At 45.8% G+C, this 21,440-nt stretch overlaps 1 protein-coding gene across 8 annotated transcripts in view; it reads left to right on the top strand.

Moving 5' to 3' along the window:
* Nucleotides 1–21,440, top strand: part of LOC131104068 (nck-associated protein 5-like) — an 80,981-nt gene that overhangs the window by 31,488 nt on the left and 28,053 nt on the right. For 7 of the 8 annotated variants that reach the window (XM_078796930.1, XM_058050818.2, XM_058050813.2 and 4 more), the window contains exons 3-4: nt 8,635–8,698; nt 16,301–16,434. In XM_078796930.1, the coding sequence (XP_078653056.1) occupies nt 8,635–8,698; nt 16,301–16,434 (198 nt within the window). Of the gene's footprint in view, nt 1–170; nt 441–8,634; nt 8,699–16,300; nt 16,435–21,440 lie in introns of those variants that run through there. The other variant, XM_058050816.2, reaches the window with a different exon arrangement.

Here is a 21,440-nt window from a genome sequence, read left to right as displayed (position 1 = left end):
CTACCCCCCCTCTTCCCAAATGCAGTAACGGCAGTGTCCTGCTTGGAGGAGAGACGAGGTCTGAGGGAGAGTCAGAAGCTGTGATATACTCATGAGGCGAGATAAAGCTCGGGGGCGGGGCGGGCAGGGGGAAGGCTCACAGCTCTCAGTGTTGTTGTGAAAGCCACCACAGCAGAAAGGCAGAGCGCATGTAGGGGAGAGGAGAGGGAAGCGGAATCAGGAGGAGTGTTCGTGCATGTCGGCAGACTGGAGAGAGCGGAGACACTGACTGTTAAAGGGGGGCGTAGGGAAGCGGGGATCAGTTGGCTTGGGAGGTGCAGGCGCCGTGACCAGTTGTGGATGTAAACTTTATCATCTGTGGGGATAAGCCGGCACAAGCTGAAGAACGGGATTATCATGAGTGTCCTCTGAATCCAGCAGGATGCTGCATCTCCACCAGGGTAAGACCCAGTGTCCCTAATATTTGGACATGATTAGGTCATTATTTGTCTTAACTTTGAGCCGCCGACCCCCAGGGAAGGGCTTTCATACATGTGCAGGAGATGATCTGGGATTTACACCAAGCCGGCCGGACAGGCCAGTTGGGAGGGGGTTACTTGAGGGGGAATTGCGTGTCCTGTTGCTCGTGGCAACAGCATGTGGCACGAACCATGTTGATTGCGATTGATAGCAGCAGGAAATGGATAGCTGTCATTTAGAATCCAGCATTGCAGGGGGATTTATATGTGCAGGAATTTTGTCCCCCCTTTTGTCCCCTCACACGCTCTCTCAAGAAGATTAAGATTTTCCTGCCGGCCCACTAATCCCGCAGTGGAATGACTGGCCTGTGACGACGTGAATATGTATTGGGATGATGTGGCATCCCTGTTAGCATCTAATTTTGGACCCCACAAGCTGTAAGGCACTGAGATGCTCGGCCATATTTAAAGAACACAGACATGCTTGCGGTTCTTCCAGGGAGTGTACGCAGTGGGTTCCACCAGCTGCCTAGATGGCGCCAACATTTTATCGTACTGCTAGCATTATATCTCGCCTCTTCTTGCTTTGAGAACGTAACCTGGGCCATGTGCACTAGTTAGATAATGATAGCTATTTGACAAAGTTTAGCTACTAAGGTTAATGTGTGTATATGCACCACAGACAATTTATGACATTTTTTATGCAGTTTAATTGGTAATTGTTTGGAAAAAAGACTATTGGTAGAGGTTTCTAGCCGGCGGTGTTATTCTTACATTTTTCGTGCTTTCAGACAGTCCTTTCAAATCTACAAGGAGCTCTGACTGCACATTTTTAGATGCTCTGTTATCTCTAAAAACAGAAACACACGAGAAGATGATAGGGAGAGTCTGGGAGACAGAGGGGGGAGGTATCACTCTTGTTAGTTTTGACGCGTTGCCAGAACAAAACTTGTCCACATTTTTTGTCATGGGAATAGAGTATATGCAGTATATGCTGAGCAGCAAAATAAATGTTCCATGAAGTCATGGCTTGAGAATGGCGAGCATCAAGAGGAAAAGGTATTTCCCCATTCTGCCAGAGGAAGTCACACACAAAGTGCCGTTTCCATATGTGCCTTTAAAGGAATTGAGCCCATGACATGAACACGTCTTTCTCTTTTCTGTGCGTTCTAACCTATTGTAACGTTCTAACCTACCTCCTCATCCATCCCTGAGTAGGACACCTCCAACAAGGTTTATGGTTGGACATCCATGTTGTAACCATGGAGGGACAGGCACACGAGTCCTTTTAAGCATTACCCCAACCCCTCGCATAGCAACATCCAAAAGAACGTCCACACCCAGGGTCAGCGTTTCTTAACTAAGAACAAAAATACAGCAGCAGTAGCTCCGATATGTGGTGCAAATGTTGTCTCGTGGCCTGCGGCATCGTGGGCACACGTATAGCTTGGGTAACATGCAGGTCACCGTACATGGGACTTGCCACCCAGCCAGATGTGTTGCCACATTTCCTCCCTGGGAAACCTACCTGGGGATTAATGAATAAGCGGCTTGGCGAGTGGAAGGATTTGATGATGTCGATTTAAAAGTCTAATTCCCTCCATGTGGCCGTTCTTTCATTTGCACGTGAATTGGGGCTGTTTGGAAAAGAATGAGTCAGAATTGTTAATCTTGATGAGTGATGAGAGTATTTTCCGACTAATTTGAACTTAAAGGCAACACGTGTTAAATGATCTAGTATATATATAGTATATATAATATATATAGTATATGATCTAGTGGCTTCTGTAAAAAACATCACCCTGAGAATCCCTCTGACTTGACTTGCTGTTTCACTTCCTAACCCCCACCCCACCATGTGCCCCCCGCCTGCCTGTGGCACCCTCGTCCAGCATTGGGCTGAGTCAAAGTGAATTACTGAGGAATGTCCCCCCCGTGTAATGGCCTGCCAAGGAGGTGTTCCCCCTTCTTTGACAAACGAGGGGTGACTCGGGGGAAGAGTTGTCCTTCTAGACAACTTTCCCATGTGATTCCCACCGCCTTCGCACAGCATGGATGTGTTTGGCTCATTTCAGGAACTTGTGGAGGGGCTCCACATTCATCCTCCCCCAACATCTTCCGCTGGAGGTTCATGCAAAATCTGGAAGATTTGGTCTCTGGTTTCATGTGACCACAAAGCCTCACTGGCTCAATTACCCAACACAGTTTATGACCAATAAATGGCTTTTATTTGCTTGCAATCAATGGTCTACTGCAGGCAGAGACTCTTGCCTGGAGACACGTTTGTCTCGACCGTCTGGCTTTTTGTGCTCTGAATGGCTGGACTGGCTCCATGTGAGTACACTAAGGTGTGCATGGAAACAACCTACTTTCCAAGAACGGGAGCTGACACAAACCTGATAACTCTCGTGGGTTTCAGCTCCTGAACGGCATGTTCTTTAGGTCGTATGATGATCCTGCATTCCTGCTCGCGAGATAACACGGTGCTGTCCTTGTTGGCCGCGCTCAGGCCCCCCTGCTGACACACTTTCATGCTCACATGTGCTTGGGGATCTCAGCTGCAAAATATCCGAGCTTATGGTTCTTCCACATTTCTTTGCTCGACACTTTTATGGCATTGGCTGAAAAGGGAGGGGTCGGATATGAGGCTGCGATGGGGCAGGGAATGTCAACAAACTTGAGCTCCCAACTATCTGGCCTATAAATCAGCCTGCAATAAGTCGCAGGAACATGCAGGCCGGCTTCCAACTGCTGGAGGTGTCGGCACAGCTGGAGAAGCTCACGTTGTCGCTCTTTTTTTTTTTCAGCAGCTCTTTCCTCTGTCGAAACTTTTTGGCTGTTTGCCTTCTGTGTTTGCCGAGAGTGAATTACTGCGAGTAACAGCCCTCTGATGACTTCATTGCTGGGATGCCAGAGGGCCAACATGAGGCTGCTATGGAGAATACCCCCCCCCCCCCCCCCCTTGGCTCGAGCACGCCTGTTTACACGTGTTCCTTTTGTATGTGAAACCGTTTGTCCGCCACTGTAAAGGGCTACTGTTTGCTTGGTGCTCAGAAAACGACGTGTTGACAGCCAGTGTAAAACATCCTATAGCCGCCGCAAGGTCTCCATTAGTCAGCAGAACTTTCCAGTCGTAAATATGAGTCCCTGCTGCCCAGGTGCGTGGAGCCAGGACGGGCAGTAATGCAAAACAATGCACGAAAAGTGTGAATTACACTGCACACAGTGAGCATTGTAATGGGCTTTTAAAGCTTGGATTTGGTCAAGTTTAGCCCAAATCAGCAACTTTTGGCATGTTGCTGAATGTTCATGAAGGGATTTGTTCGGAGACGGTCAGAGTTCTTTGCTTGTTCTGCTTCCAACTTCCTGTCACGTGTCAAGCCAGGCAAAGCTAACAAATCATGTTAATACAAAAAACACACCATGGATTCTGCATATGCAGTTTTGATGTCGCTCCTGCCAGCAGGCTTGTCGAGCTTGAACAGCCGCCTGGAGGCAACTTCTTCAAAAGAAATGAGATAATGATCATTGGAAAAGATGAAACAAACACGAGATAATTACCCAACATCGTGCTTGTGGAGTGCGTGACGACTAGGTACGTCTGGAAATGTCTCTTTAAAATCGTTAATCATTTCTCTGAAGTACTTCAATGATAGAGGCTTTGGCTGTGCTGCACAGTACAGCCAAACCTTGGTTTTCATACAGCCCAGTTTTCATATCATTTGGTTTTCGTCAAATATTTTTGCTAAGGTTTGTACACTGTCTTGTTTTTGTACAATCACGCATTTAACAAATGAGCCAGTTTGCCCTGGTGGTAAAATAACCCGCCATGGGGGCAACAAAAGTTGTGATTGCTAGCAATTTCATAAAGAAGTTGTGAAACACAACTGAATTCAATCTAACCAACAATAAGTCTCATACGTTTGCCATTCATCATTGTTTTCTTTTTTTGTTTTGTTGTATATTTAGATGTGTGGAATGGAAAATGTAACAGACAAAATGCCTTCATTTTTATACCTTTTTAGTTTTTGTCAAAAAACACCGTATTGCTATATTGCTAATGGTCAAAGTAATTAATTAATTAATCATACAATAATCACGAAAATGAACTGATTTTGCAGGCCTCCATATATTGCCATGTGTGTCTGTTTTCCTCATCTCACGCCTACTGACAGACAGGAGGCGCTTCTTAAACAACGGCGAACAGAGTGAGACCTCTTGTCAGTCAAACAGTCGCTTTGTGAGGAGCAATGCAAGGTGACATAGCAGAAGTTAGGAGGGGAAAAGACCAAAGCCCCCATGTGGGGGCATTCAATATTAATGATGAGCAAGGTGAGCCCAGTAACACGAAAGAGGCAGGATGCCAAATGACTTCCAAAGCAGCAGCAGATAAATAAGCAGCATTCACCCAACTCCGCTTTCTCATCTGGAGAATACACATGGAGATGCAACACCTTGGTCCCGACATTCAACACTCCCTGAGACGTTTGGTCAGTAAAGTAAATAGAAACGGAACAGCACATAATTTTGTATGTTCACAAAAAGTAAAGAAAAAAATGCTCCTCTCCCATGAAATGCTGCAAACATTAGACAGTACGAATTGCCACATCACAAGCAGCAATTTCACAACTTTAGGGTGAAGTATGACCCAATATGAATATTCAAGGCAACTATGATGGCATATTACCATAATATTAGTGGTTTATTTGGCCTCCAAAAATGTCGTTATACATTATTCCAAACGTACTCGTGTTGTTTTGTGGCACTGTTACATAAAGTGTGTTTGTCCAGTCTTATTTTTTTCATTGTATTTTTCTCAAAATTGAAATCTCGTCTGCGCCTGTCTTGGAAGTCACTGGACAGGACGTAGATAAATAATTTCAGACCACGCTTTGGCATTCGAGGGGCAGGCGTGCATCTGCTCATCCGTAGCCTTTTATTCTGTCTGAGCAGGAATGCGTCCTTAAACCAGTGGAGGTTGGGCCCTGCGTCTGGGAGAAAAGCGTGTGTCTGATTTGTGCTGCTTGAGATGTTGGGGGAGGTCTGTTTATTTGTTTGATGCAATCTGGGTGTGCACGGCGACATTCCTGCGTTGAGCATCCCGACAGTCTCCGGGCTCTGTGATGCATTTCTCAGGTTAAACCAGGACACGTCGTTCCTCTGGGATTTCCTCTTGATTGCATCCATTAGTCTTGTCATCAGGGTGGAGTTAGAGATACTGCAGTCTGTGTTTGATTCGTCAGAGACATGGAATGAAAAGGATCCTTCTCTCAACAAAGCTTGTCTTAAAAAAACACCAAATGCCGCCAACGTGGTACTTACGGCACGAGGCGGTTGTGTCTGTGCACCAGCTTCACATTTCAGCTTGTCAATAATTGATGGTCTGCCGGTGAGGTAAGGCTCATCAGGCGCTGACGCGTGGCTCCTGTTTGTTTCTCAGCACACACTCAGTGTGGCCGGCTGCAGACAGGAGGTCTCCAGCTGTTGGCGAGGGCCCATCCTGAATGGGGTATCTGACTGACGGATGGGACCAGCCAGTTGAGTGCTCACAGATGTGTGAACCCTGTCCCTCAGACACTTGAAACAGATGTGTGTTTCTTGTCTTGATGCTGACGGGCTTGTTTTTAAACGGTGTTATTCTCAGTACAATTCATTAAAAGGTGCATCAGAAGATGACATATCTGCATGTCTGCTGCCCAGACTGCCTCCGGAGGCTCACTGGGCCACGGGGAGGGTGTGAGAGGGATTTTGGATCAGATCTGTCAGTTACATAAAGCAGCCAACGGCTGATTATGGATGGGAATGACCAGGCCTGAACTCCGGCCAATATGAAGGCAGCCCCTCCATGTCGGCCACAGGATTGCGTGCGCATCACAGCTCTTAACCCAGCAGGGGCACCGACACTAATACATAAATGCATGCGGCAACCCACTTGCAAACATTTGTGCATCCTTGTGTACATTTCTGCGTTCATCCGCTGTGACAATAGTGGAAACTATTTATGTATCGCTTCTACAACCTGCAGAAATGAAGAAAAAAAAAAGCATAAAACGCTCAGATTTTCATGGAACGCTTGATCTGGTAACCTCTTTCTGCATGGAGGAGAGATGAAACACCGCCAGCTTGTGGCTTTCTCTCTCATTAACAGCAAATGGTGATGACAGCAATGGGAACACTTGCAAACCCACAATGCAGTTCAAAGTCCTACATGTCTGCACCCTTGCTGTGATTGACTGCCCATACCCTGACTGATCATGCCTCAGCATGCAGTTGGGGTTGCAAATGATGATGATGGAGATGATGAAGTCGCCCACCCATAGTCAATGAATTTGAAAGAGAAGGGTAACAAACTTAATGTCGTCACAATGTGCGTTCTTGCTTATCCTTGTGGAAATACCACACAGGCCACGCCTATAGTGTTGAAATATGAGCTACTTGGTCATGCAAGAGTAGAAAGGACCTGCCAGCTCAAAGACTTACAGAAAGCATACAGACTGTTCAATAGAGTTCCCTTTTCTCCAAATCTACCTTTGTATTTTGTCCGCAAAACATTGCTGTCCATAGTTTGACACTTTGAGATACATCCAGTATATGGTGTTGGAAGTGAGCGCTGCTGTTAAAGTGTTCAGTAAGGTAGGAATAAAGTGAAAAAGAGAGTGGGGGATGCCATACGTAAAAAATATTTTGTTTTTCTGCTCATGTAAAGGTGGAAACTACCACTCCTGGGTAATCCGGTGTTTTTTCTCAGGGTGCAACAGGCCCGGGGAGCCTGAAACAGAAGTCAGGACACAGCGTCTTAACACTAAGTGGACTGAGTGGGCTCATCTTGTTGGTACAAAAGAAAAACAGTGATATTCCAGAAATGCACAAAACACCCAGCCTGACTCAAGTGAACATTATTATAAGGACACTCCCATTCAGCTTTTGAATGAATTGCCACACCTTCATGACTACATGCACACACGCAGGCACCCTTCCTCCCGCTGGTGTTGCTAGAATAAGAATACTGTTGTTTCAGTCCAGACGGCCCATTCATCCATGGGTTCCTAATCACCAGGTGTTTCTCCCTTCTGGGTCGGTAAGCAAGCAGCTGGAACGCAGTGATGTCATGTCACAGCAGGCAGGGGCAGATATTAGTCTGGGGTTGGTTTGCGGGGGGCCGTTCAGGTGTCTTTGGTTGTTTCTCAACTGAAGACTTCTAATTGCATAAGTGCGTTCAAACTGAGAACTACAGCAAAATTATTATTGTACAATCAAGAGGAGAGGAAAAAAAGTCAGCAGATATTTCATCCAAATGTTGAGTCGACTGGTTAGAAAGAAGTGGGTACATAAGACCATCTTTGGTCCCACCCAATGTGTCACCTTGGCAAGATTTTATATGGCACCCCCTTCCATATGCTTACAAAAGATATTGAATGCCATTATTTTTCCAGTTGAGACCTACTATGCTAGTTTTAGCTCTTTGTATTTACTTGCGGAGTCCTGTAGAGCAGCTACACATGATAACCCGCAAATCAAGCCTTCTAGATCTTCCAGATTCTGCACCTCTTTGTGCAGTGTTTACATTGATTTCCTGCTTCTGACCCAAACAGTCTGTTTAATTTCATCGAATGCCTCCAGGCACGCCCACAACGCTGTTGACGTCACTGCATGTTAAGCTTCCTGACGTTCTGCATGAAAAAGTAATGTCCTCTTCAAGCAGTTGAACCGCCTCTGACTGTCTCTTCTGCCATTTGTGAAGCTGCATTATTATCTCACGGAATCCCAGCTATTTTTCTAAAGACAACCCGGGTCGTTTTAGATGATTTAGACTGGTCTGTCAAGGCACACAGAATATTGTGTTGTATGGCTCGAGAACATGGAACCTACCAAAAGAAAGATGAGACTGCCGTCCTTCATCAGAACTTTTCCAATGGTTTTCAATGGCAATGTTTTGAACAATGTCCGCAACAATATGGAACAATAGGTAGGCCGACCTGGTTTAACAACTGCAAGTTGGCATAAGCTTGATGCTTGATGTGTTTGAGAGGCAAGAGAGATCGGCACACAGGGTTCCTGGGTTTTGTTTGCTCTGATCTATTTTGGTTTGGACAGAACTGCCACCTTTGCATCCATACAGCATGATTTTTAGGGCACAAGCAACCATAAGAAATTGTCTCTCTATACCTCTTTGCAGGGAAAAACTGGCCTTGGCTCGACTGCAGAGGGAAGTCGCGCGGACCAAGAGCGAGGGAACAATGGTAAAGTACCCTGGAATGAATGTACACACACAAACACACACAAATCACATTATGCAAGCTCGGCAACCCATCTTGTAGGAGACCATTATGGAAATGAAACAGTCTAGAAAAGGCGACAGATAGCATCCTAATGTTCAGCGAGGCTTCACCGTGCATGCGAGGATTTCACAAGGTAAACGCCTGAACCATGTGATGCGATGGAGCCCAGCCGATTGCTCTGACGCCCGCCTGAATCTGATTGGCGTATGTGATTCTTGCCCTGAGGGAGAAAAGTTTTTTTTTTTCTTCTTGTTGCCTCGCCTCTCGGTCATGGAGGTCAGAGCACAGGCTCGCTACGTATTCCTCAAAGGCACTTGAGCATATTCTTCCTGCCATGGAGGTTTAAGTACATGCGAATGAGTGAACGTGCTCTCATGCATATATGTCCAACTTACATCTATATGGCTGCACAGCCATTAGAGTCACATGCAGTGCTGTGAAACGGGCACTTGTCTTTCTCAATTTGTTGCCTGGTCACGGCCACCGCTTCCTCACTGTGTGCGTACACACACTTTATACATGCACACACTGCAATTCTTTGTGTGCCGTATCTGTGTCAGCGCCTCCTCTTGTAACACTAACCTCACGGCCCCCGCCAAGAAAAACATATCACTGGCCGTGCGGCAACTTCCACATAGAGCAGCTCTCACTCGGGCGGGTACATGACGTGCTAAGTATGTCTTTGGAGGATTGTGTGTGTGTTGTCGGGTCGTACGTGGTGACGAGCGAGGGATGAGTTATCTGTGCCAGACAGGAGGAGGTGGGGGTGTATCACTAAGCTCCATTTGAAATTGGGATTATCCCAGTTGGAGTCCCCTCACACTCCCTTTCTGTATTTCTCTGGCATTCCTGGGAGGCGTCACAGCGCCTCACAAGAAAGGAACCAAGCTGCATGGAAGAGATAATAACTTGTCAAAAATGCTGGCGGTGGGTGGAAAGTGGGAACCAGCAGTGACTTGTGCGGATGCCCACTTCCCCCAGTGTCCGTCTGACTTTGCAAAGCGGACGAGATTAAGCCAGTAGAGATTGAGTAGAGAAGAGCAAAGTGGCCGACTGGCTGGCACATCTCTGCAGGGACGTTGGCACCTCTAGTGGGGCATCATGCTGGTTGGTGCAGGTTGGTGCTGGTTGGTGCAGGTTGGTGCTGGTTGGTGCTGGTTGGTGCAGGTTGGTGCTGGTTGGTGCTGGTTGGTGCAGGTTGGTGCTGGTTGGTGCAGGTTGGTGCTGGTTGGTGCTGGTTGGTGCTGGTTGGTGCTGGTTGGTGCAGGTTGTTTATGGTCCAGCATGTTTTCCTTGGCGCTCCTGTTGAGAAACGCAACAACCAACTACAACACTTCTGTTTATAGATCATTTGGGAGGATTGAGAGGATTTGTTATTGGTGCTGTTGGAATTTGACATCGCAGCCTTGATGTTAAAAACACAAGTAAAACATAAATGTTAGACAGAAGTCATGGCGGCTCGCATGGTGCGAGTTCCCTTTCCAACAAGCCTTGTGTGTCCTGTCGAGTCAAATCGTGTATTCATGTGCTCGTCGTCCCGATAGGCTTCCTCTGGAATTCTTCATAGCCCGGCCCAAAGGTGTGGTGCAGGGCAAGGTCTCAGTCGTTTGATGCCACAGCCTCAGTCCTTCTGGGGGGGCAGGATGTTGGGGTTTCCTGTCAGCCTCAAAACACACATCCACATGTAGACTCGTAAAGGGAGCGGTGCCTGCGCTGCGGAGGGGGTGGGGTTCTCCATTAAAGAGGCGTTCGGACTGTTGGCTAAGATTATGGCCACTGGAAACGGCTGTGTAAACAACATGGCAAAATAAACCATCTCGCCTTCAGCAGCTTTATTCTTCTTTGGGGTCTGTGGACGCTTGCTGATACACCAGCCAAGACGCACACAAGTGCTCCTGTCATGCCTGGGGCGGTGCTTGATTGAAAATCAACAATAAAAGAGTGTAAAAGGGAATGTAAAAGTGAGAAAAGTCTGTGTTATAGTGTGACAAGTAAAGGCCTTTTTATTTTAGGACAATAATAAGCATAATAATAATAGGGAATAATAAGCAACATAGATAAACAACCGATGCTGCATATGATACAACACACCCACAAAAATCGGCCATCAATTGTGTGTGACTGACAGATTGACGGCAAAATACAAGATGAGTGAGCAGCGATCGTATTTAGCTAGCTCGCTTTCGCTAGCTTTACATACATAAGTGCTGATTTTAAAGATTATATAAACTGTTCAACTCTCATTATATAGGGGATGTGGGGAATTGGGTTCGAGCCAGACGGCTCCATGGCCACATTGTGTGGGTGGCCGGCGTTGCATAAGATCCAGGTGCTGGAATGAGTTTTACCCAAGTCACGATGACACCGGTGAAACCGTCCGTGCCCTCAAAGAATGGCACCACCCATCTGTTCTTCATCAACCAGGCGCCAGTCAACTTAGACATCACAGTTAGGTCAGATTTCCGCCATGCATGGTCACCAGGAGCCCACACCACTCTGATGAAGGGGTAATTAGTTTGTGCTAATTAAATAGTGCTATGACATCATGATTAATGACCATACATTCATCATTAAACCACAATGACAGGATCTTGAAGCTGAAGCTCTTTTGTGGAGCAGATAAAGAAACTCCCGGTGGGGCCTCTCGGTCCTCACTGACTGCTTCTGACAGCCGCGCTTGAATGTGTGGCAGTGGGGTCTTCACTAAGGGCTGGACTCAGGTGCTCTCTCTGCAGATCGGGCTTATCACCCACATCCAGGGGGCCCTGGGAAAGCTGACCTCTCCCTTCACACGTCGATCCACGGACCAGTGCCGACAGCCAGGCACAAATCAGGTCTCCGCACCATCGCTCGTCCAGGCGCTGACTGAATGACCTAGAGTGCGTGGGTGGTGGGGGTTCTCCCCTGGCAATGATGAATGGCCAGTGGTATGATTTAGCTTATTCCTGGGGAGTGTGTATTCTTCGCTGTAGTGCCAGAGGCCGGTTAAGAGCACGCTACTCTGGAATCAGGTGGCTCTCCATTATAATTGAATTGATGAAGCCCCCTGAGATGGAAAAATATCTTAATGTATTTTCAGGTTGTGCGATACTACAAATGTTGGTATCAATCCAATACCAAGTAATTATAGAGCCAGTTACACTGCTAATACCAACACTGGGATGTGGACACTTTCAAGATCATCAAAGGATTTTGTGATTTTTCCCTGAATGACCATGATGATTCTAATCAGGAAAACACCGGGCAAAGAGAGGCATGAGACGTGGGGGGGGAGAGTGTTTGGGTGACTGCTCTAATAACATTTCTTCAATGTTGGCAAATCTATTAGTGTCCCTATTGATGCTTCAACGATACATGTGCCAGCAACTCGTACAAATTTGTGGGAGCATGTCAGAAAATAATTGATACCACAGAATTAGCCTGAGGATGCCGGAGTACCTGGAAAAATGCCAAGCACGCACGGCAAGAACATGCAACTCCATGCAGAGATGCCCCAACAGCGATTCCAACCCCGATCTTTTGACCAGTAGCTGGGGCTGCATTTGGTACCTGGGTCTTCAGTGGACCAACAAAATGACACCATGAGAAGCGGTGTAAATGTTGGTAAACATGCCACGGTGGGGCTTCGACCCACGGTTGGTTGCTTGTATAGAGCAACAGCCTTGCGAGCAATGCGCCATGTCGTCAAATACAGTAATTTACAATACAATACTTTACTTATCAATATAATTCCCATATGAAGGGATACACAGTCACCAATACGCCAGGCTGCTAATAACTTCCAGTTAGTGACAAATTCCCACTCGTGTTTGTACTGTAGGTTCAGACAACCAATCCAAAGCAGTTAACAATCAATATTTACCTAATAACATGGCAAGAATATAAAACTTTTCAATTAAAGTACATCTACTAACCAGAGATTTCTCCTCAGTCAGACCCTCTCGGCATGACTTTGAACAGTTCTGCTCTGATCAACCAATCAGACAGGGAGCCTGCAAGCTGGATTTTTGAAGCAGGCACTGCAGTCAATAAGCTTGCAAAACATTCAACTAATTGACTGCTGGAAATACATTTTCATGAAAACACATTCTGTGTGCCAGCAAGACAGCCCAAATCCTGCTTGGGTACCCTTCCTTTTGTGAGCACACACGTGCACATGCGCACACGTGCACACGCGCACAACCCACAGCCCACTTGCATGTTTTATTAATGAGCTAAGAACCTGCATGGTTGATTGTGTCCCTGATGTTTGCTTTAACAACGAGCCAAAGATCGCTCCTGGTCTGTTGATTATAATCTGAATGAGGATGGGAGGTTTGGGGGTCTGCGTAATGAGGGGTTATTATTAACCCCCACCCCCCCAAAAAACTATTTGAAGATGTATACACATCCAGGCGGACATTGAGTGATATATTTAATCCGATAATGCTTTGATGTAGCTGTTCCTAAATGGGACTGGAAACAACAAGCGGAGGCTGAGGTCTCTAATTCATTTAGAGTCCTCTGTGGATCTATGGGGGGAAGAGCAGTTTGAGGGGAGGTTTGGGAGGGTGCTGTTGTGTCTTCCAGTAATTCATTGTGGATGGATACCATTATGTTTTAATGCGATGCCATTTCAGAAGCAGAGTCCACTTGCAGTTAATGCAGTTTAAGACTATATAACAAGCATGGTCCCATTATACGGTATGACCAATTACTTGCCAGTCTCGCAATACATTTTTCCATCTGTAGATGGGCCCTTTTTTTAATCATCCAAAGGATAGAGGTCAAATTTTATCCTCAAAGACCCAATCTGTGCTTATTGCATGTATATGGCTCCGTGGCTTCCGGCCCATTTTATAAATTACTTCTCCCATCTCCTTTGACGTGTATGGCTAGTTTTGTTGTTGCCTGCAAAACGGCGCCCTCTAGAGGGCAAAGCCAGTATTACGTCTTACGGCGGGAAAGGGGAGGTCGTTTGTGTTCCACAGAAGAAAATGTCCTTCAATCTCATTAAAGAACACTCGGGGGAATAAAAACCTGTGTAGGCGGCGTAAGCGTTCAACATTTCAGAGGCGGCCTGGCGTATTCCAGTGGATTTGTGGCCACATAAAGATATGGTAATGTTTCATTTAACAGCCCCGCGCCTTGTTAAACTGTTGAAATTATATATTGAACAAAAAGCCACTGAGGGCATTTACTGCAACGAGACTGTAAATCCTGACATGAGTCTTTCGGCAGACATAAGGTGCTTGGCGCCTTCTACTTCCGGCTTGTAGCGGAGCCACGTGGGCATGACCAACCAGGAAGTTGAACAGTACTGAGCACAGTAAAGCCCTTTTGGCATTCCAAATCCACTCCCTCCATTTTTTTGTTAAAGAATGCTTGCTTGCAGTGCCAACATCAACCCTTAAGAACCCCACCAACACTTTAAATGTCCTGTAAATGGGCCCGGTGTCTTGGGTCCCTTAATATAGGGGTGCCCGGGAACCATTTGTAGCCCAGGGTTAGGTTTTTATTGGCCCACAGCACATAAACACAAGTTATCAAGAAAACACATACATGTTTTTTTTAAAGCAGTATTTTTTTAACAAGAATTAAGTCGAAATAAAGACTAGAGAATAGAGAGTAGATTAGAGAATATTACTCTAGATAAAAAGTTTACATTTTTATGAGAATAATGCAATATTATGAGAAAATATATTGTATATATTATATATTATGTATATAATATATATTGTGTATATTATGTATATGTACGTATATTGTATATATTTATATATTCACAGCATAACATTACAAAATTTAAGATTTTTTTTAAATTAGGTTACAGATAAGTTGCAACGTTAAACAAATAAAGTGTAAATATCATGTGAATTATATTCAAACGAGAAGGCATAGTACATGTGAAGATATTACATGTGTAATATTTGGCAAATTAGGTGGGAGGATTAGGTTGGGAAAAAATGTGTCACAATATGTATTTGGGGAATAAAGTTTAGAACCCATGTTCATACTGTAGTAATAATGACCCTCCATCCTGTCATCTTTCAGTTTGTAGCCCTCGGTGGAAAATTGGCCATTTGTTGGCGAAACATACTTTGTTACAACATAGGGTTGTATATTTTTTAATTGGGCTGTTCACCGTGCATGTGTGTGAGGAAATGCGTCTCCCCCATTCGGCCACTAGATGTCGCCCTTATGCTTTTACCTGCAAACTCCTGCAAGACGACAAAAGAGAAAGGTTGACCATTTACTTAAATCCACAAGAATGGAGTCCAGCACATTTACCGGCATAATCTCATAAAATATAAGATGGTTAAAAGGTGCATTGACAAGATAATTATCTCTATTTAGCGCCATGATTTTAGTTTTTCATAAATAAGAATGAAATGACAAAAGAAACCCCCCAAAATCAGCAGTAGTTTAGTGTTTAGTTTAGTTTAGCGTCACTAAACTTTTGAAGTGCTTAGTTTGAGGACGCTCCTCTTTTGGGGAGCAGATAGCTGAGGCTACCAGACAGAAGAATCCAATTAAACAAAGATCTTTGATTCCAGACTGCCCTTTGGTGAGAAAAGGGTGGATAAAACTGCGTCTGATGACACAAAGCTGTCTTTACAGGATATGCAAGTCTTAATCAACACGGTGGACAAGTGGCTAGCAACTCTCCTAGTCTTTAATAATTCATCAAACATGTTCCTGTTACATCTGTTTTGGAAAAGATGGATGATATGATGGAATCGCCAGTATGTCAAATCCATTGAGATACCGTTAGAATTTTACGGATATTATTATACATTTTTATTCTGAATAACACAATTTTCTCCATTAATCTAGCAGTGCTTCTCAAATAGTGAGACCCCCTTGGGGTCATAAGCATAAGGGTGTCCAAGCTGACTATGGGGTGTCCTAGCTGAACAATGATTTTTGCTGAGTTTCCAGCTTTTTTTAAGAAAAAAAAGCATTGTGATGTTGGTGACAATAGCTCAACAGATCTGCTGTCTTTTTTTAATTTTCCAACTCTTTCAACTTTCTTCTTTAATTTTGACTTTATTATGATAATATTTTGACTCTATTCTCATAGTCAAACTTTTTTCGCAGCTTAATTTTCCCAAAATTACGGCTATATTCGTTGTTTTGTTTGTTTCTCATAATATTACAACATATGAAAATATAAAATAATATTCCAACTTTATGCTACTAAAATGGTGTTATTATGACATCATAGCATTGCAACTTTTTTACATATTTAGACTTTGTTTTTGACAAATGATGACAGATTTTCCCATTTTTGCCAGTATTGTTGTTTTCCTGTTAAATTCTTTTTTTCAAATGTTCCACGAGCATTGAAAAACAGCTATGTACCGCAAATGGCCTCTGCACCACCATTTGGCCATCCTTGTTACATAATTTTCCTTACATTTGGTTAGTGTCTTCAGTCATGTTTGAAAGGTGCTGGTGCCAGCAACTCATACAGTGGTTTGTACAGATAAATACGCAGTATACTGCAGAACAATACTGCATTAAGGAGTATTTTGGTCCACAGCTTGAGAGTGACATGTTGGTGTTTGCGTGCCTCCACAGCGAGAAAAGCTGATCCACGAGCTAGAAGAAGAGCGCCGCCTGCGTCTGGAGAGCGAGAAGCGTCTCCGGGAAGTGACGGAGGAATCCGAGCTGGGACGGGCGCAGATCGTCTGCCTGCAGCAGCAATTCTCCAGGTGATGCAGCACGGGAGCCCGATGGGTTCACTTGACCTTGTCGCCTTCTATGACACCTGAGCTATGAGGAGGAGAGCAAACTGTGACGTGTTGGAACAAAGCCTGTCTAACCTCTTTTTTCCCAACCCGTCCGGAGCCCATCATTGGCGATAGGCATTCAGTGGTCATGCAGGAGTCTGCACATTAGGACTTCAAATTAGCTGCTTATCTCCTCATTAGAAAAGGCGCTTCTCCCTATAATGACTCTTCTGCAAGGGTGGAATATTTAAAGGGCCATTCCGATGATGAGTGCATATTTTAAATGTGCCGTTGATGCAATAATACTCTTGCTTGTGCTCATCGTCTATCATCTCCGCGCCACAGCAAGTGATGATGTTTTACTGTCTGTAGTCAGAGACACTTTTTATACACAGTAGTCGCAGGCTGCCTTCTGGTCTGGGTTTTATTGTGTTGAATTGTTCATTCAGACCAGTGGCTCCCTGTCTGCCAACGTGCACTGCCAACGTGCACAGACATGTGATGATAATTTGGGTGATGTAGTGCCGCAGCCTCTCCTTGGAGTGGGACTCCTCGGAGATAGCGTAGCAGCTTTCATCGGGGAGGAACACATAAAGCTTATCCCCGATTGTGTCCTGCATCGCTCTCAAATGAATTTGTCGCTACGGCGCGGGGTCACCCAGATGGATTGCTCTCATTGGGCGCCAGACTACTCAGACTCGGCAAAGATTCCATTATGCCCGCCAAAAAGAAAGCGCTTATCGCCGCTCAGCTCAGCTATTGTTGTCATTCCGTGAGGGTTCTCATTGTCGGCATGCTGGATTGCTGTAATTTCCGTGCGCCACCAATGGGCTGAAGACACCTGGAGGGAGCAGGGGTCACCGAGGTTGGCGACCGGCTCCATCCGGCGGCACACAAAGAAGTCAGTGGGATTTTTGTGAATGAGCGTTTCCTCCAACCAGCCCATTCACTGGATTGATACGCCAGCCTGGTGTTCCATGGCGCAGAGCCCAGGTGACAGATGGGTAAGAACAGTGTGGTAACTTTAATTAGCAGATTAGCAAGCTACGCTCTGCTGTGTCTTCTCATGAACCTTCGCCCTGCTGGCATCTGCTGGCATCTGCTACTTGCTCTGCTATTTTCAGTTGTTGGCGCACGGCTCTTGCTGAGAGTCAACGTGTTGCCAAAGGCCGACATGCATATCTCCTCACCAAACACACTGATGTTTGTTTCCTATACGTCTGGGCTGGGGTGAACAACCAGCTTTTCTTGTCTACCTCCCCTTGAGATCCAAAAGTCTGCATTCCTCAAGTGACTGGTCACTTAGCTGCAGACGAAGGTGCACACATGCCGACATGCATGCCCCCCTCCCCCAGCCGGCTGGGTTCTAAGCCTGGTGCAGGTCACATGCCCAACCCCTCCTGACTTGGGTCAACCCCCCAGGGCTTCAACACCACCACCATTAAACTACAAGGATTAGAGGCAGACGGCAGCCTTACGTCTATACCAGCGCTGCGTCCAGGGCCGGGCGGGGATTTATCAATCTACTTGGGGACGTATCTGTCAACAACATTTGGACTAGTATGTTGCAAGGGCGTCGTGAGGCCCTGAGACCATGCTGGATGGCTGCTATGCAGGCGGCAGCGGGGAAACTGCTCAGTGCAAGTTCACCTTCACTTGCCCGAGGATGAAGGCGGCGGCTGTCAGGTAATGAGCACAACTAGCTTATCCTCTCCACCACTCCTTTGGAATCCTTCCTCAAACTGTTTTGTCACTCTCTAACCCTTTCTCACACACAAGCTCGTGTTTCTTATCATGATCCCTGTGCTACCCTTCGTTGACAATGCTGGGGTTTATCTCCTGCAAGATATACACAGCCTGGGAGCAGAGTTTAATTGTGTCGTGCTCGTTGACCACACTGCACATCCGTCGTGTTGACAGTCGCTCTGTGCTCCCACGTGCACTGTGATAAGAAGACTCTTTCAGCATAATATGCATGAGTGATGCAGACAGGCAGGAATGGAGACGCTTTTCAAGTGTGGACGTGTTGATTGGACGGTCACAATGTGATGCCTCTCTTCACAGTTGGTGTGTTATTGTCTTGTTAGCTCCACAGCGCTGTGGGCCGCACAGCTGGAGCAGCTGAGACAAACGTTGTCAACGAACGAGACCAGTCATTGCGCTCCGTTTGCAGATCAATGCCCTCTCTTCTAATCATACGTACCCTGCCACGACTGGCCCACGTCTTTATTTGCCACCCTGGAAAAGCCCCTGCTGGGCTTGGGTTGCTGCCACATGAGTGGGGCCCCTGTTCCAAGCCACACATCTGGGGCCAATAACGGGACGTTGGGTCGCTCTTTTGAAGTCACTTTCCCGCTCCTCGCAAATGACGGTGAGGGCTGTTAAATAGATAAGTGTTGAGCAGCGCACATTTAGTGGATTTACTAGCTCTCCTTTTTAGAACCGGGAATTAACGTTGATTTAACCCACTTTGGGTAATTTAACGCCAACACTGAAGTACTACCTTTGGCGCCACCTACGTATGTTTCAAACACATCTCACCATTCTGGATGTGTGCTTCAGATGGGCCGTTACGTCCTGTCGGCTCATCATAAAGCCCCCCCCACACACACACGAGTGGCAGCCTGTGGATTAAACATGTGGGTTTTCATGTATGTAGGCATGCCGGAAGAGGTCGGATTACAAGACTTTGCGGATGTAGGGCATATTCTCACAACTCACAAGCTGGTTTGTAGATGGCCGCCTGTGATTCAAATTGACCTCATTATTGCAGTATAGATTTGGTTGTTTTAGTAAACACAGACACTGGGTCGAGTTGCTCTTTGACTGTTAAATCATTGGTTCACCTCCTCCATACGGACATCATGGACCCCTACCTCTTAATCAGTTGTGGAAACAGTTTGGGGAAGTTCCTTTTCTCTACCAACCTGACCGTGCTTCAGTGAATGAAGGCATGCAGAGATTGGGGGCCGAAATATTGACCTCTGACTCTACCAATGCTGGACTTTCTGTGGACATCCTGTATTGCTTATACATTGCTATACATTGCTATACAGTATTGCTTCCGAGGGGATACCATATCTGACCATGTTCTTCCTGGCAAAGGCAAAACTAGTTAGCATGTCAGGAAACACATCATTAAAGGCAAACCAAATTACAATTGCACAAACCATAACGGGAATATAACATTGGTTTGGCTGTCGGGAGGGACAGACCCAAGTTTTGAAGCATTAAATGGATGTTCAATCTCCCTAGCGGTCGTGAGTGCTGAGTGGCAGACTTGGACATTTACTGCATGGATAGCAACCTCGTGCTGGGATACGCTCCTTGCGGCGGCAACCACTTTCCTTCAGATCTTCAACTCCAGCATATTAGCGATCCCAGTCCTGACAGCGGTCTTTCACTTGCCTTGATTGTTTGCTAGCGTTACAAAGTCACTTATGCCACATTTGTTCAGCGTGATGTTCAGCTGATCTTTAAAACACTTCTTCGGTGCACCAACTTTCCAAAAACCATCAGATAGTTTGGCGTATAAAAGAGCTCGTGGTAGTTTCTCTGTGCTCACATGAACATGACCAGTCCACTGAAGACTTCCATGATGAAGGCCTCGCCCCACGCATATGACAGTGAGAAAAACAGCTATGAAAGCTGAAAGCTGAGGATGCTTTCTTGCCAGAGAGGGAATATACCAAAACCCAGATTGACAGGAATGGAGGCCAATAATTGTAGTTGGCATCATGTTAATGTGCATGATGACTTGAATAAAGCCAAGCAATAGTTCAAAACAGGGCAATCAAACAGCAGTCAACGCCTTTTTTCAGACAAAATGAGCAAAGAATGAATTGTAAAATGTCCATGAGACGCCTACACTCGCTTATTTGCTTCCCTACCAATGTCCCTTTTTGCGAAGAGCAAAAACATATATTTGTATATCAGCGTATTTGTATAACATGCACTTGCATGGTTTTGGAAAGCCTTTTTTTGAGTTTCAGCGTTTAGGTCAAGAAAGGGTCTACTTGTTGTTTTCTGCACAACAGCTCTGAGAGGATCAGAGTAGCTTAGTATCGGCTAAGTCAGGCAATCATCTGTTTGCTGCTCATAAGGAGCGAGGAAAGAATAATGGAATATTCTTGGGCCAAAGCACACACTTTTGCATGGGGTCCATGCAGGTCACATAAGGCGATTGTCGTCACCCAGTCACGCAAACCGCCTCCCGACGGCCTTGATTCAGCAGCACAAACCAGGTGATTGTTATTCCTATCGTTCCAGCCGCTTTGGAGTTTTGCAATGTGCTTTTGTCAAATCTGATTAGCGGGTCAGGTCAACATGGGGGTCTGACAGTGGCGATGAAGTGAGATTGTGACCTGTTGGATATGTCATAGTTCACCATCCTGGGCCAGCACTCGCATGAGCTAGAATGTAACCCGCCTGCTTCAGGCAGCCCCATGTCCTGCCCAAGATCATTCTACAGAATGAGCGGCATCAAACTAAAAGCCCGGCCTGTCAACTCGATGTCCTGGTGTAGGTATAGGGAGTGAGGTTTGCCAACCTAAAATCCATTATACTCAAGCCCAGTAAAGATGCCGGTGTACCCCGTCTGGTCCCAGAATGAGAGGAAAGAGCGCAAGCCATCAAGCTTTTAAGGTGTCAGTAAGCTCTAGTTGGCCTCCACTACAGGAAGTCTACCCCAAGTATATTTTATCTCTGCTTTTTTTTTAAAGCCAAATTGACTTTAACAATCTCCATATTGGTCTTCGGGAGAATGAAAAGATTGTTGGCAGCCCAAATATCCAATCATGGCACTCCCTCTTTGTCTGAAATGTGCAACAGAAGGAGCGCAGTTCCTCAAAGAAAACAAACATGCGTGTAGAAATAATTGCGTTTGTGGAAATAAAGAGGCAAGCATCTAAGACAGCGTGTGGCGAGGGAGTGACTTTAGTGTGGCCAAAGCCTCTTATTCACCATTAAAGAGTCACACACACACAGAC

The sequence above is a fragment of the Doryrhamphus excisus genome, linkage group LG15 (genome assembly GCF_037039965.1).
Source record: "Doryrhamphus excisus strain RoL-2023G ecotype Guam linkage group LG15, RoL_Dexc_Guam_v1.1, whole genome shotgun sequence".
Classification (NCBI taxonomy): Eukaryota; Metazoa; Chordata; class Actinopteri; order Syngnathiformes; family Syngnathidae; genus Doryrhamphus; species Doryrhamphus excisus.
The sequence above is the reverse complement of the archived record's forward strand: the minus strand, read 5'-3'. Positions and strand labels throughout refer to the sequence as shown.